Source organism: Lissotriton vulgaris, chromosome 7, assembly GCF_964263255.1.
Source record: "Lissotriton vulgaris chromosome 7, aLisVul1.2, whole genome shotgun sequence".
Taxonomy (NCBI): Eukaryota; Metazoa; Chordata; class Amphibia; order Caudata; family Salamandridae; genus Lissotriton; species Lissotriton vulgaris.
Genome location: NC_141695.1, coordinates 1,726,127,655 through 1,726,141,160, shown reverse-complemented (window position 1 = coordinate 1,726,141,160; position 13,506 = coordinate 1,726,127,655). Strand labels below are relative to the sequence as shown.

General features: G+C 45.9%; 1 protein-coding gene across 1 annotated transcript in view; it reads right to left on the bottom strand.

Moving 5' to 3' along the window:
- Positions 1 to 13,506, bottom strand: part of LPCAT3 (lysophosphatidylcholine acyltransferase 3) — a 201,045-nt gene that overhangs the window by 72,092 nt on the left and 115,447 nt on the right. Inside the window, exon 10 of the mRNA XM_086932970.1 lies at positions 402 to 549. Coding sequence (XP_086789096.1) covers positions 402 to 549 — 148 coding nt within the window. The remainder of the gene's footprint in view (positions 1 to 401; positions 550 to 13,506) is intronic.

Genomic DNA, 13,506 nt, shown 5'->3' with positions numbered 1-13,506 from the left:
AGCTTCTATTGGAGGTAGCCGGTTCAATATGGCCATTTGCATATGTATTCGGAAACACCAGGTGGCTTTCAAGCAAGTCTCCAAATTAAGAATCTGACCTGCTATCTTGGATCCCACTACATGGGAGCTCTTGCTTAGGCGGTAGGGGTCTGTCTTGAGCTCATCATCAGCTCAGCCTATGGTCGAGGCTTTAAAAAAAAAAAAAAAGAGGGTATAGGCACAACCCCTAAACGGAGGAATGACACATACCATGTAAATCTAGAATGTGTTCTTGTTGCAGAAAGGTGATCCAGCACATCACCATCAAATGAGAAAACACTGATAGAAATAGTCCCAAAGATTACAACAGAAGACACTTCTCCCACCTCCACCTCCACTTTCCTTTCTCAGCTACATCTCACCTTTCTCTCCACTGTGACAATGAGGAACTCTAAGGAGAAACAAATGAGGTAGCCGGAGTGTAGCCCATGCCAGACAGCCAGAAAGAAGAGGGCCAGACCCTGGGACACCAACTTATTCCCCAAGAATCGCAGTCGCTTAAAGACGTACCTGTGGGGGGCGAGAGGAGAGAGGTTTGACCCAATTAGTACAATGAGATATATCCAAACAAACTGCTACAGCTCAAATTAATTACTTCACTTAATAGCACACTTGCAAAGGTGGGTGGGAACGGATAATATGCATGTAATTCCTCTGGGGTTATTCATGGAGACTGTACTACGCCAGCAACATCAAAGGGCCACAGCCAGGCAGTGTATTTCTAGGATGCAGTGAAAGTCTTTACCGGTGTGAAGTGGCATTGCTTGGAAGTAATTCTCGCACATTCTGGTCTTATTGAGAGCTTAAATACAGCTGTACTGCAACTCTTCTGTAATCAGTCAGCTAGGGTTATGGTGGTTGAAGGAGCCTATTGTTGCTCCTTACTTATATTCTGGAATACTCTGGCAGGCCTGTCACCTACTTTGTTGCCGCACCAAGTCTTAGCAACTGAACTATTCGCTCGGGGCTGCAATTCGGTGATTAAAAACTGTTATTTTTTTTAATTTAAAGACTTAAAATTGAAGGTAAGATCATATATGAACAATCTAATACTATAATCTAAGGATATAAAACTATGTTGAGACAACCACCCCAACTCAACACTGATGGAATTCAACTTAAACTACCCCTAGAAATGATGCTTTACTGTTGATATAAAAGTGCTTTACACGAAATGTGATCATCCTGGACTAACAGTGAAATTTTGAATCGGTGTTGAGAAGATGGTAATATTACTAAGATTTAATGTGTCTGAAACATTCCATTTGCTGCCTGCTTTACCAAGATCATTTGGGCTCCCACACTTCTGTTGTAAACGTATCTAGGACCCTAATTAAATATTCCTGATTTATGCCCTTATGTGGTTATAACAAATCATATCCTTATAAAGGCATAAGAATCATATCCAAATTTAGTCATAGCCAATGCAGTCCAAATACGGCAAGGCTACTTCCTTAGACTCCTAGAAAGTACAATGCGTTCTTTAAACAAACCAAATCTCCAGCAACCCGGGAATTCCCCCTGCTTTTGTTTTGATTTGTCCTAGAACTCCTCAGAGTCCTGAAAGAACTGCCAGTTCTTAGTGACAGTTCTTATTGACGTCTTATGTCCAACCATACGTCAAACACGGCACCTTCCAGGTATAAATATACCAGCATTTGCCTTAAGCAACAAACGGTGGTTTGGAGCAGAGCGGCTATCTACTTACCCAAAGCTCAGCTGATGCGAGTGCCGAAGGAAGCCGTCCCTCATTTGACGCACTGAGAAAGACGCTGTCTTTTCTCCTGCCGAGAAAATCCAGCTCCAGTGTTTCCAGTCACCCTTGCGGGTTACTGGGAGATAGAGTCCTGAGAACGAGATACAAGACCTCCTTCATTCTAAAACCAAGGTACGGAGCTGATTAGACCCATAGAGAATTCTTGATTCAGATTCTTGGCAAAACTAACTTAACTTAAACTGCAACTCCCTTACTCCTTCCCACGTTCTAGGCTTAGGTTAGGTACACTGGGGTAGGCGTATTTTAGAAGCACCAGTTGAGTAGGTTTAGTAAACTTTTATCATTGTATGTAACTGTATATATTTTATCCGTTTTAAGTATCATATGGCTCCGAAACCATATCAATGCTTTTACAGTATTTCATAATACTCCTTTTACTGTACGCACTTTGCTTTATGATAAGTATTGCAATTGTGGCAATTATTTCTCTTGCATGAGAAAGAAGACTGCTCAATAAATAACACCTTTAATTGAAAACGCCAGTCTCTCTATTTCTCTGCACTCTGGTGAAATTAAGTATGCACGATTGACTGAGTGAAATAGCTATCTATTGTTTTCACACGACTCTGGAGATATACTCCTTATTCTGGAGGGAGCAAAGTAGTCCTGTTTATGCGGTTGTCCGAAACGAATCCCTTCTTGTGTAATCAGGGAAGTTAACTCCTCCCTGTTCATTCGAGAATGTTTCTAGTGACCTCTGAGCTAGCTGGCATACCTAATTAAGTCTAACATATTCAGTAGAGACCCAGTCGACCTCAGTCCTACGTCTAAACTGCTGTTTATGTTATTCCAATGCACAGAGCCTATTGGGAATATAGGAACTACACTACACTTCTTCCCCCACCTCCTGCCTGTAGAAGTTTCACAGGTCATTGAAGGAGGACAGCAGGGCCTTGTCTGAGCTGAAGTATTACTGGCCTACACAATTGGAATTGAGGAAACATTTCTCAAATCAGGTTTTATTTTTGCAGATAGGGTCCCAATCCCCATGTTTTAGGCAAAGGGACTTCCTTATTGCCCTTTGTCAAGCAGTTTTGTTGATTTTAGGGAAGTCCAGTTCTGATAGTTCATATTGAGAAGAGAGTGCAGGATATATGCAGATCAAACCATGTCCATCGTCAGTCACTGTTCAGGCCATTATGAGAAACCGGCATGTATGATTTAGATCAATTTCACAGAATGAATGCTAATTATGTCTGGCGAACTTTGAAAGTATGGACTTGTCTTGGATGAAACATTTTCAATAGTTGAAGATAAAGTCTAAACTTTGTAAGGGGGATTGGGAAGATAGAGAATCCACTTTGGAGGAGGAATTGAACTAGATCTTGAGTCACAAGGCAGCCTTGTGGGTTAATCTATCTCTCCAGAAGAGAAGGTGAAACCTACAAGTAATACTAAAGAGTAGGTGGGAATGGACCATTTCTCAAAATACAACTCAATCAAGGTCTTATGCCTCTCAACTAAAGGCCCGAAATCCGAAACCTACCGTCCTTTGTACCCTGTGTAACTAGGGTGTGCAGAATACTTGGGCAGATGAAATCTTCCCAGAGATGCGAGCCTTCACAAGCAGCCCTGATCAACTTGTAAGCTGCATGTGAGCAGCTTATTGCCTTTGGGAATATGGCAATCTATCCATTGCCTCACTTTCTAGAAAGAAAAATGAAATAAGCCCATATTTCTCATGTTCGCTTGGAAAGAGCTAGGGTGATGAATTTTAATCCAGGTTTTCATGTTCCAGTATTATATTTGCTTAGATACACGTTGTGAGACATTGACGGAAGAATCCACCTTTGGATTTAAACAGGTGTTCAAGTGGAGAGATAGATAGGCAGGACGGTGATCAGGAGGATGTGGTGGTGTTTGAGATACAGTATTTAGGTCCGCTTTTGAGAAGGGTTAGGTATTTACATTGGCCCTTTGTAAAAGAGGGAATAGGACTTAATTTCTTTAAGAAAATTCCAGCTATAGAAATACATTGTTTCAGTGTAGTTTTCTTAAATGGCTGCAACATCCAAAGATTATACTCTGCCAGAAAAGGCATGATGGCTTTGGCTGTGTTCTGGTAACTACATGATATTTGTTACTGTGGAACGTTAGATGGTGGTAAGTGGGCATGATAAACGAACAATAAAAGTTACATTCTATTATTTGCTGTTTGGTTCAAAAGTGCCCTGCAGTACAAGTCCTAGAACAACATTCAGATTCAGTTAGTTGCTAGGAGTTCTGTGGGAGTCAGGTGGACGGGCACATGCACTTGGCCCCCTCCAGCATACGTTCCATAACTGATATTTTAAAAGGAGTCCTATTGATGGGCTGATTTAGTATAAACCAAATTATAAACTAACTGCAGTTACGGAACAATGCCCGAGATGTTAACATGGCATCAGACAATGGAACTTCCCCCATTTGTTTTTCGACAATTTAATATTAGTCATGCATGCCACTAACACCACATTCCAAGCACTCTGTAATCTTATTTAGATGACTTAAAAACGGTACTGTTTCCAATAAACAGTCCATTATATATATATTTAAAAAATTACCCCTCCCCCTTCAGCAACTAGACAGTGTATCCATTGTTTTGTAGTAAATGCAACAGATTACATTTGAAAACCTAACTTTTTAAAATATAACCATAGGAAAGGCCGTTACTAAGGCTGTGTCCCTCATATTCTGGCTTTTCGCCTGATCCTTGCACTACTTAGATAATATCCCTACAGTGTAAATCTCTTCTTTTGTGTATATATATATATATATTTTTTTTTACAGGGGACGTTGGGAATGCCCTATGGATCGACTGGCCGAACAGCTTTCTGTACGCTTTTCCACCCATTCCCCTGATTCCGGCAGTGCTCTGCTCATCAAGCTGACCCGGTCGAGGGCGCGGATGATACCGATTGCCCCGGAATGCGGACCTTCTCACGAAGTTCGGGGGAAAGATGGTGCACCCAAACCTCTCATCTGAGTATGACGGCATGGCTCCTGAGATAGTGCAATATGGCCATTTGAATCTACCAGAAGAGTGTATGGATATACTGAAGGAGGCTAAGCGAACTTCCATTAGGACTTCCTATGCTTACAAGTGGAAGAGATTCTGCATCTGGTGCAAGTCCAAGAACTATGACCCTACGACGCGTAAGGAGGATGTCATCCTTCTTCATCTTCTACATTTGGTGCAGTCTGGCCTTAATTTCCATTCCACTAAGGTTCATCTCGCTGCACTGACTGCCTACAGGAAATGCCCTTCACAGACTTCCTTCTTCCAGATCCCTGTGATCAAAGATTTTTTGAAGGCTTGAAGAAAGTATTCCCTCCTGTCCGTCTTCCTTCGCCTTCATGGGAATTGAATGTGGTGCTGTTCAGATTGATGAAGGAGCCTTTTGAACCTATTCATAAGGCTTCGCTTCAGCACCTGTCCTGGAAGGCGGCGTTCCTCGTGGCCATCACATCGGCCCGCAGGGTGAGTGAAATTCAGGCGTTGTGTTGCCAAGAACCTTATACTGTATTTCATGCTGCTAAGGCTGTTATGCGTACTCACCCTAAATTTCTTCCCAAGGTTATTTCTGATTTTCATGTCAACCAGACCATAACTTTGCCTACGTTTTTTCAGAATCCTTCATCTCCAGCGGAAAGGTCTCTACATTCCCTGGATGTTAGGAGGGTGTTGAAATTTTATCTGGATAAAACCAAAGATATTCGTAGGTCAGACCAATTGTTTATCAATTATGGATCAGTCAGGACCGGTCTTGCTACCTCCAAACAGTCCATCTCTAGGTGGATTGTGTCCTGTATACAATTGTGTTACCAAAAGGCTAATAAGACCTTAGGAGGTAAACCTAAGGCTCATTCCACCAGGGACTCAGGAACTGGACTTCCAGACTTCTCTGACTCCGATCAACATCAAAGCTGAGACCCGTGGCGGACACGAGAGACATGGGACCGGACACCCTGGACTACTTGCTTTTTGCTAACCGTGCAGCTTCAGAGGTACCTTCGAAGTTGTGCATTGGGGTTTGAGAAGCCCCAGACCCGAACAGCATTTGCACCGAAGCTCAGCCCTCCACGAGTGCCGCGTGGGGCCCGCTCCTGCATTTCAGCTCAACGCGTCTTCCCGGTTGCTAGCCCGTTGGCTAGTGAGCCCTACGAAGACGAATCTTTGAATCAACACCGCTTGCCTGGTTGCTCCAGTCTTGCTCCAGCTTCCCTGCAACGGAGAAGCTCCCCAGACCTTGCTGGTCTGAACAGAGCCAATCTTCCAATCCTGCGTGGATTGCATTTGCCAAGGTTTGTTGGGTCCAATCCTGATACAGACACCTCTAACCGCTAGACTCCAGCTCCTGGTCGTCTTCGACGCCTCCTGGATTGCTTGGCTGCGGAGACAAGCTTCACCTCTTCACCTGATTGCATCTCGACATCACCTGCTTCCTTCCTGATCACTGGCTAGTGACCCAGACTCTGTCCACTCTGCTTTCAGGTTCTTCGACTCCGATCCACCTTTGGATCCATCCGGACACTTTCCTCCTGATCGCCTGCAGCACTTTCTTGCAGCTCTCCATACTATTCAGTGACAAAACCAGACACGAAAAAAGACACCTATGCACCCGGCTTCCCTGGGTGAGGTAACTACAGTACTCCGGTGCTCCCGTGGGTATGAACGATCCAAGTGTCCTAGTTTAACAGGGGTTTCCCGTAGTCCACCAGGAAGTGGACGAAATCTCCTACTTTGTAACTTTTACGTTCCCATTCAATCTCTATGGTAACTCGTGTGTGTGTTCAGACACTGCACACGCATCCTGTGGGACTCCTACTTTCTAACCTTTGGTTGTCCAGTGTAGCCCCAGCGATTCTCTAGGACCTAGGCCTATTCACCTTTCCTGAAGTGGCTCTTATACCACTTACTTAGTATATGGTTCGTGAGGCCCCTAGGGCAGAATTGTATTTGTGCAACTTATAGTAGGATGTATGACGTTACAACGCAGGCTATTACAACGCCTGCCTTTACAACGCGGTTTTTACATCGCATACCTTTACAACGCTTAGAGGTGCTGGATAGTGAAAAGTTTAATTTTCTATTCCAACTCCAGTCCCCGTGGACACTAGGGAAGGTGTTGGATAGAAAATTAAACTTATTCCCTATCCTAGAGCGCCCCCCAGCGCAATGCGTTGTAATGGTTTGCGTTGCAATGACCGCATTGTAATGGTAGTGCGTTGTAAAAGTTTCGTTGTAAAGGCTGTTTACCCTTATAGTATGCTTATTGAGTAACTTGCGCTGTATCTCAAACTCTGACCTCATAAAGAGTGCAGAGGGGTTGTGTTAGTAATAAATACATATATATTTGATATATACCTTGTGTGGTGTCCTTTCATTTGATATTCAAGGGACTATTATTGGTAAAACAGCTAGCTTGACATGCTCTCTGAAGTTTTAGCCTAAGACTGCTTTGTCCATGCTACCACTAGGATAGCTGGTCTATAACGTTGACTTTACAAACATCACCATAAGGGTTGTTTGGACTGGTGCAAGGTGCCCACTAGAATAGTGAACATCATATACCAGGCCAACTTCTCACACTCACAAATTGCCTTTGCAGGCTGTGTGTTTTGGTGCAGAACAAAGTAAAGAGTCAACATGGCACACATCCCTGTGTGCCATGCCTGCAACCCACTGCCTAAGGTATAGGTCAGCCCCCCCTCTAGCTGGGTGCATTATACCAGTGGTGAGGGTACAGGTGCATATACCCTGTATCCCTATAGTTTCTAAGCCAATTTTTAGACATTGTAAGTGCAGTAATGCCATTAAGAGTATGTGGTGCTGGGAGTTTGTCATTACAAACTCCACCGCATCATAATGGCTTTACTGAAAACTGGGAATTTTGGTATCAAACTTAAATGCACACAGAGGGCATCTTAGAGATGTCCACCCAAAAAAACGACCTAAAACTAGTATCCAGGCTGAGTGGCTGCTCACCAGCTGCCACCACCAGACATGTTTCTGGACACCCTGGGTCAACAGTCTGCTGCTTTCGGGGGGTCTGAAACAATGCACATTCTGGGACGAGGTGCCACGCCTCCCCCTCCAGGATGGGCAGGGTCCATGAAGGGGAAGCTTCAAAGGTTTGCCGCCTTTGTGAGCTTCTCTAGGCCTTTAGCTGCTTCCAGCAACTGGCCCCCACCGTTTCTGACCCCCACTTTTGACGGGAGAATCGGCAGGAAAACCAAGTGAGGAAGGGAGGTGTGGCCACCTTTGCCAACCCCACCCCTCAGGTGGGGGAGGATATGTGAAGCACAACTCTCAGTCCCCGTCATCTTGCAGATGGGGGGACCCAGCCAACCAGAGTGAGGCGTATGCCCCCCTCCCGCTGGAGGACAGCATAATAGGGGGTGACCCCACCTCAAAGAAGGGACCCATTGGTCCCAACCTTCACCTACTTGTAACATACCTTAATCTAGTATTTAGGGGCACCTCTGAACCTTGCCCTCCTCAGTCAAGAACCGACCAAGAAGAAAAGAAGGACCAAAGAAGCCATGCTAAAGTTAAGACGAGGAAGACGCCCTCCGACTTAGCCCCACCCTTGAACCTGCAAATGCGAAATTCCGGTGTGATCTGCAGCCCGCAGCCACAAGAACCCGAAGGACCTGCCCTGCTTTCCAAACCCAAGACTTTCTCCAGTGAGCACCAAATTTGCTTACCCACAGACTATGGCCCCAGCCAAAACCGTGAGTCTGCACCACTCTGCACCAGACGCCAAAGGCCCCAGTTAGAGTGGCCCAACACCACAATGAGGTCTCCCATGCGATCCTGGCCTGAGATCTGGTGATCTCGGCCCTGCATTGACCCTATAAACAACGCCTGCAGTCTCATTCTGGAGACACCCCTGCACCCGAAGTCCCATGGCCTTGGGTGGCCCAACCGACTGTGTTCCAGCATCCCAACTAACCTCTCCAACCGGTTGTCACCTCCAGAAGATCTTCGTCCCTGAGCATGCAGTCTTTTTTTGCTACTGGAGAATCCCCATTGTAAACAGGGCACCCGACACCAACACAGCATCCAGCCGCCCCTGCGCGGCTGCTTGTGTACTTTGGGTGCCAACTTTAATTTCCCTTTGCCCTGAGCATAACACCAGGAGCTTTGCTCCCACAACCCTGTGGCCTGCTTGTGAACAGCAACCAACCAGAGGCCCCCTATCCCCCATTGGATAACACTGGGCCTCAGCACTCTGCACCCGGCCGCCCTAGTGCCGCTGAGGGCATTTCAAGAGTGAATTCTTGGCACTGGGGGAACCCTGGTGCTACCCCAGAATACCAACTCCTACAAACAAGTACTTACCTGCAAACCGTTAACTTCATTTTTCCCTATAGGAATACATTGACTGTTTTTCCTTGAAAATTGTGCCAAGTGTGGAATTGGTTTGTATGAAAATTTGAAAAACTGCAACTGTACAAAAACGGATTTACTCACCTTTTGTCTAGGAGATGTCTGTGTGATGGCTATCACAGATTAGCAAAAGTAACTTGAAAACTAATCTAAAAAGTAACGTGAAAAGTATTCTGAAAAGTAACTTCAATATATTGACTTACCTGAATTTCAACCAACTGCATTTCAACCTGCATTCAATTTAAAAACACTGCATAAGGTTTTGCAAAGCCTTTATTTTACTTACCTGCACCAGGGTTGACTCTAGAAATAAAATAACTAAAATAATATTTCTATGCAAATCAAATTGGTCAGAGTTTAGTCTTTGAGGCGGTGACATCATTTGCTTATTGAGTGTGTACAACAAATGCTTAACACTATCCTCTGATAAAGCTTTACTGCTCGCCCACACTACCACAAATGGGGATTAAGGTGCTACCTACTTTTACCTCTGCCTACCTTTGAGGTTTCACTGCACTCTGTGCAAACTATACCTCATTTTGGTATAATATATACAGGGCCAGCTTCCTACAACTACGTCTCTACAGAGGGTTTAACTTTAAAATACAAATCCACCCCTCTTCTTTTAAATTAATTCCATAAGTGTTTGCATACTCATCGCATGAAAAACTGCCAGCTCATCAAGCAAAGATGGCTTTAACAGGTCAATCTGCATCCAAGTAGCTCATTTAATTTCCTCTTTAGTATAGCTAATGTAACGTCTTGTACCTTTGGCAGATATGAATAATTGTTCTGAGCTTCACTACCTGTAAATACGGTGATCACGGTAAAGGAATTCCAGTCTTCCACTATAGCTGGGTCTATTGCCTCTCTCCGTACCTCATATCTATTTTTAAATCTATTTAATATAGAGCTGTGAAGAACCACTGAACAATCTGTTTTGATTGAACCGGTGCAGTTTATTTCCTCTGTTTTGTTAGCCAACATACTTATGACTGCATCCACTAAAGGAGGTTTTTTGGTCACTGTGGCGTTCTCCATTTTAAATCTTTGACAGAATAGTCTCGGAAAGTCATGTAATGGGCCTTAACGAATATGCTACTTACCAGTATGCATCTGTTCTTGGCATGTAGGGCTGCTGACATTCATATCTGTGCATAGATCGCTGCCTAGTGTTGGGTCCAGATGATCGCACATTGTTGTTCTGGAAGAGTCTTCGAAGTATCATGAGATAGGTGGCTCCTCCCCTGGACTACAGTGCGCATGGGCATCTACTCCATCCTCAGATTGTTTTTAGCCATTGTGGCCAAGATGGAGTGAAACTAAGTGAATGATGACCATGCGAGAAGTATATGTGAATTCTGCAGCTGCTACAGGCGCCGGGGAGGAGGGCGGGCGATATGAATGTCAGCAGCCCTACATGCCAAGAACAGATGCATACTGGTAAGTAGCATATTCGGTTCGAGGCATGTGGGCTGCTAAATTCATATCTGTGCATAGAATACATAGCAGTCCCCCCATTAACGGTGGCCGCCCGTGCCAGCTGCAGCAGTTTGGAAAAGTGTTTTTAGAACAGCCTGCCCTACAGCTGCCTGCTGTTTGGAGTGCACATCAACACAATAATGCTTTGTAAATGTGTGTGTGGTAGACCATGTGGCTGCTCTACATATGTCTTCCAAAGGAATATTTCCAAGGAAAGCCATGGAGGCCCCCAACTTTCTGGTGGAGTGGGCCCTCGGTGGAACGGTGAGAGTACGCTTGGTTTTCAGATAGCAGATCTGAATACATTTAACGATCCACCTAGCTATACCAGCCTTGGAAATGGGGTTACCTTTGTGTTGTGGCGCAAAGGCAACAAAGAGTTGTTTAGTTTTCCTAAAATCCTTGGTCATATCAATGTAATACATCAGGGCCCTTTTGACGTCAAGGGTGTGGAGCATTCTCTCCGCCAATGACTCTGGATTTTCGAAGAACACAGGTAATTCAATAGTTTGGTTAATATGGAATTGAGACACTACCTTAGGAAGGAATTTAGGGTTAGTGCGAAGCACCACCGGGTTAGAATGAATTTGAATAAATGGCTCTTGGATAGTTATTGCTTGGAGCTCACTAACTCGTCGCAGTGATGTAATCGCTATAAGGAAAGCTACTTTCCATGTCAAGAATTGAATCTCGCAGGAATGCAGCGGTTCAAAGGGGGGACCCATCAGCCGGGTGAGGACCACATTGAGGTTCCACTCCAGAGCTGGTGGAGTCTGTGGAGGAATGACTCGCTTGAGTCCTTCTAGAAAGGCCTTAATGGCAGGCACCCTGAAAAGTGAGAGGTGCTGCCTGTTTTGGAGATAAGCAGCCATTGCGGATAGATGTATGCGAATGGAAGCATAGGCAAAGTTACATTTGTACAGATGGAAAAGATAACAAATGATGTTCTGAATAGATGCATCTAGCGGGTTAATGTTGTGGTCTGCACAATAAATGACAAACCGCTTCCACTTTGCCGTATAGCATGCTCCTGTGGTGGGCTTTCTCGCCTCCCGGATGATGTCCATACAGTCAGGAGGCAAGTTTAGATAGCCATACTAAGACCTCAGGAGCCAGATCGCCAGGTTGAGCTGTTGCGGATCTGGATACTGAAAGTCGCCATGGCTCTGCGTCAGAAGGCTGGGTGTGAGATGTAGCCTCTGATGCGGTACCACGGACAGTTCTAGAAACGTGGTGTACCATGGTTGGCGAGCCCACGTTGGAGCAACCAGGATGAGAGTCATCGAGTGCTGCCTGAGCTTGCGTGCCACCAGCGGTATCAGAGGTGCTGGGGGAAAAGCGTACGCAAATTTGCCTGACCAGTTAATCCATATCGCATTGCCCTGCAACTGTGGGTGTGGGAACCTGGCGGCGAAGCTTTGGCATTTTGCGTTCTCCCTTGTGGCGAACAGGTCTATCTCTGGATGACCCCACCTTCGGAAATACGGCTGGAGTACTGATGGATGTATCTCCCACTCGTGCATTTGGTGGCTGTGCCTGCTGAGCAGGTCCGCCATCTGATTGTGTTTGCCCGGGAGGTGTTCTGCCATGAGGAAGATGTTCCTCTGAATGGCCCACTTCCACATGCTCTGAGCCAGATGAGACAGCTGCGGAGAGTGTGTTCCTCCCTGCTTTTGAATGTAGTACATGGCTGTCATGTTGTCCGTCCGGATCAACACAACCTTGTTGCACAGATGTACTTTGAAGGCTTTGAGTGCCATGAAGATCGCCATCAGTTCGAGAACATTGATGTGCATCTTCCGTTGCTGTTGCGTCCATAGTCCCTGCACAGTGTAATGGAGTACATGGGTTCCCCATCCCTGGAGAGAGGCGTCCGTCGTTCGGATGATCTGTGGCACAGGCTCTTGGAACGGTCGGCCCTTGCAAAGGTTTCATGGATTCCACCAATGCAGAGAGTTGTATGCCCGACCGCTCACCAACACTAGGTCTTTCAACTGCCCGTGAGCCTGAGTACACTGACGTGCTAAGCACTCCTGAAGCGGGCGCATATAGTCTCGCGTGCGGGACTATGGAGATGCAGGAGGCCATCATGCCTATCAACTGCATGAACACTCTTGCTGGAAGGGAGTGGTGAGGTCTGAATTTTTGTATCAGCGATTGAATGCTGCTGACTCACTGAATTCGGCTGTGCTGTGGCCGCCAGAGTGTTTATGGTTGCACCCAGATACTGCCGTATGTGGGCGGCTGGAGGTGGGATTTTGGGTAATTCAGTGAGAATCCCAGATCGTGCAGGAGGTGAATGGTGTGGGACACGTGGGCGGCACACTGCTGGGCTGACTTCGCCTGGATGAGCCAGTCGTCCAGATAGGGGTAGACGTGGATGTTTTGTCTCCTTAGATGTGCCGCCACTGTCGCCAGGCACTTTGTGAACACCCTGGGTGCCGTGGTGACACCGAAAGGCAAAACCTTGAATTGGTAGTGCTTGTTTTGGATGGTGAACCCGAGGTATTTTCTGTGTGAAGGGTGTAGTGGAATGTGAAAGTACGCATCCTTTAGGTCTAAAGTTGCGAGAAAGTCCCCCTGCTGGAGCAGCGGGAGCACTTGCTGCAGGGTCAGCATATGGAAGTGTTTCGATAGGATGTAGTAGTTGAGGGGCCTGAGGTCTAGGATGGGCCTGAGGGACCCGTCCTTCTTTGGAATCAGGAAGTACAGGGAGTAGACCCCTGTCCCTCTTTCCTGCATAGGCACGAGCTCTATTGCCCCTTTTTGCAGCATGACAGTGACCTCCTGCTGCAATAAGTGCAAGTGCTCGTCCGACATAGGACGGTGCCTG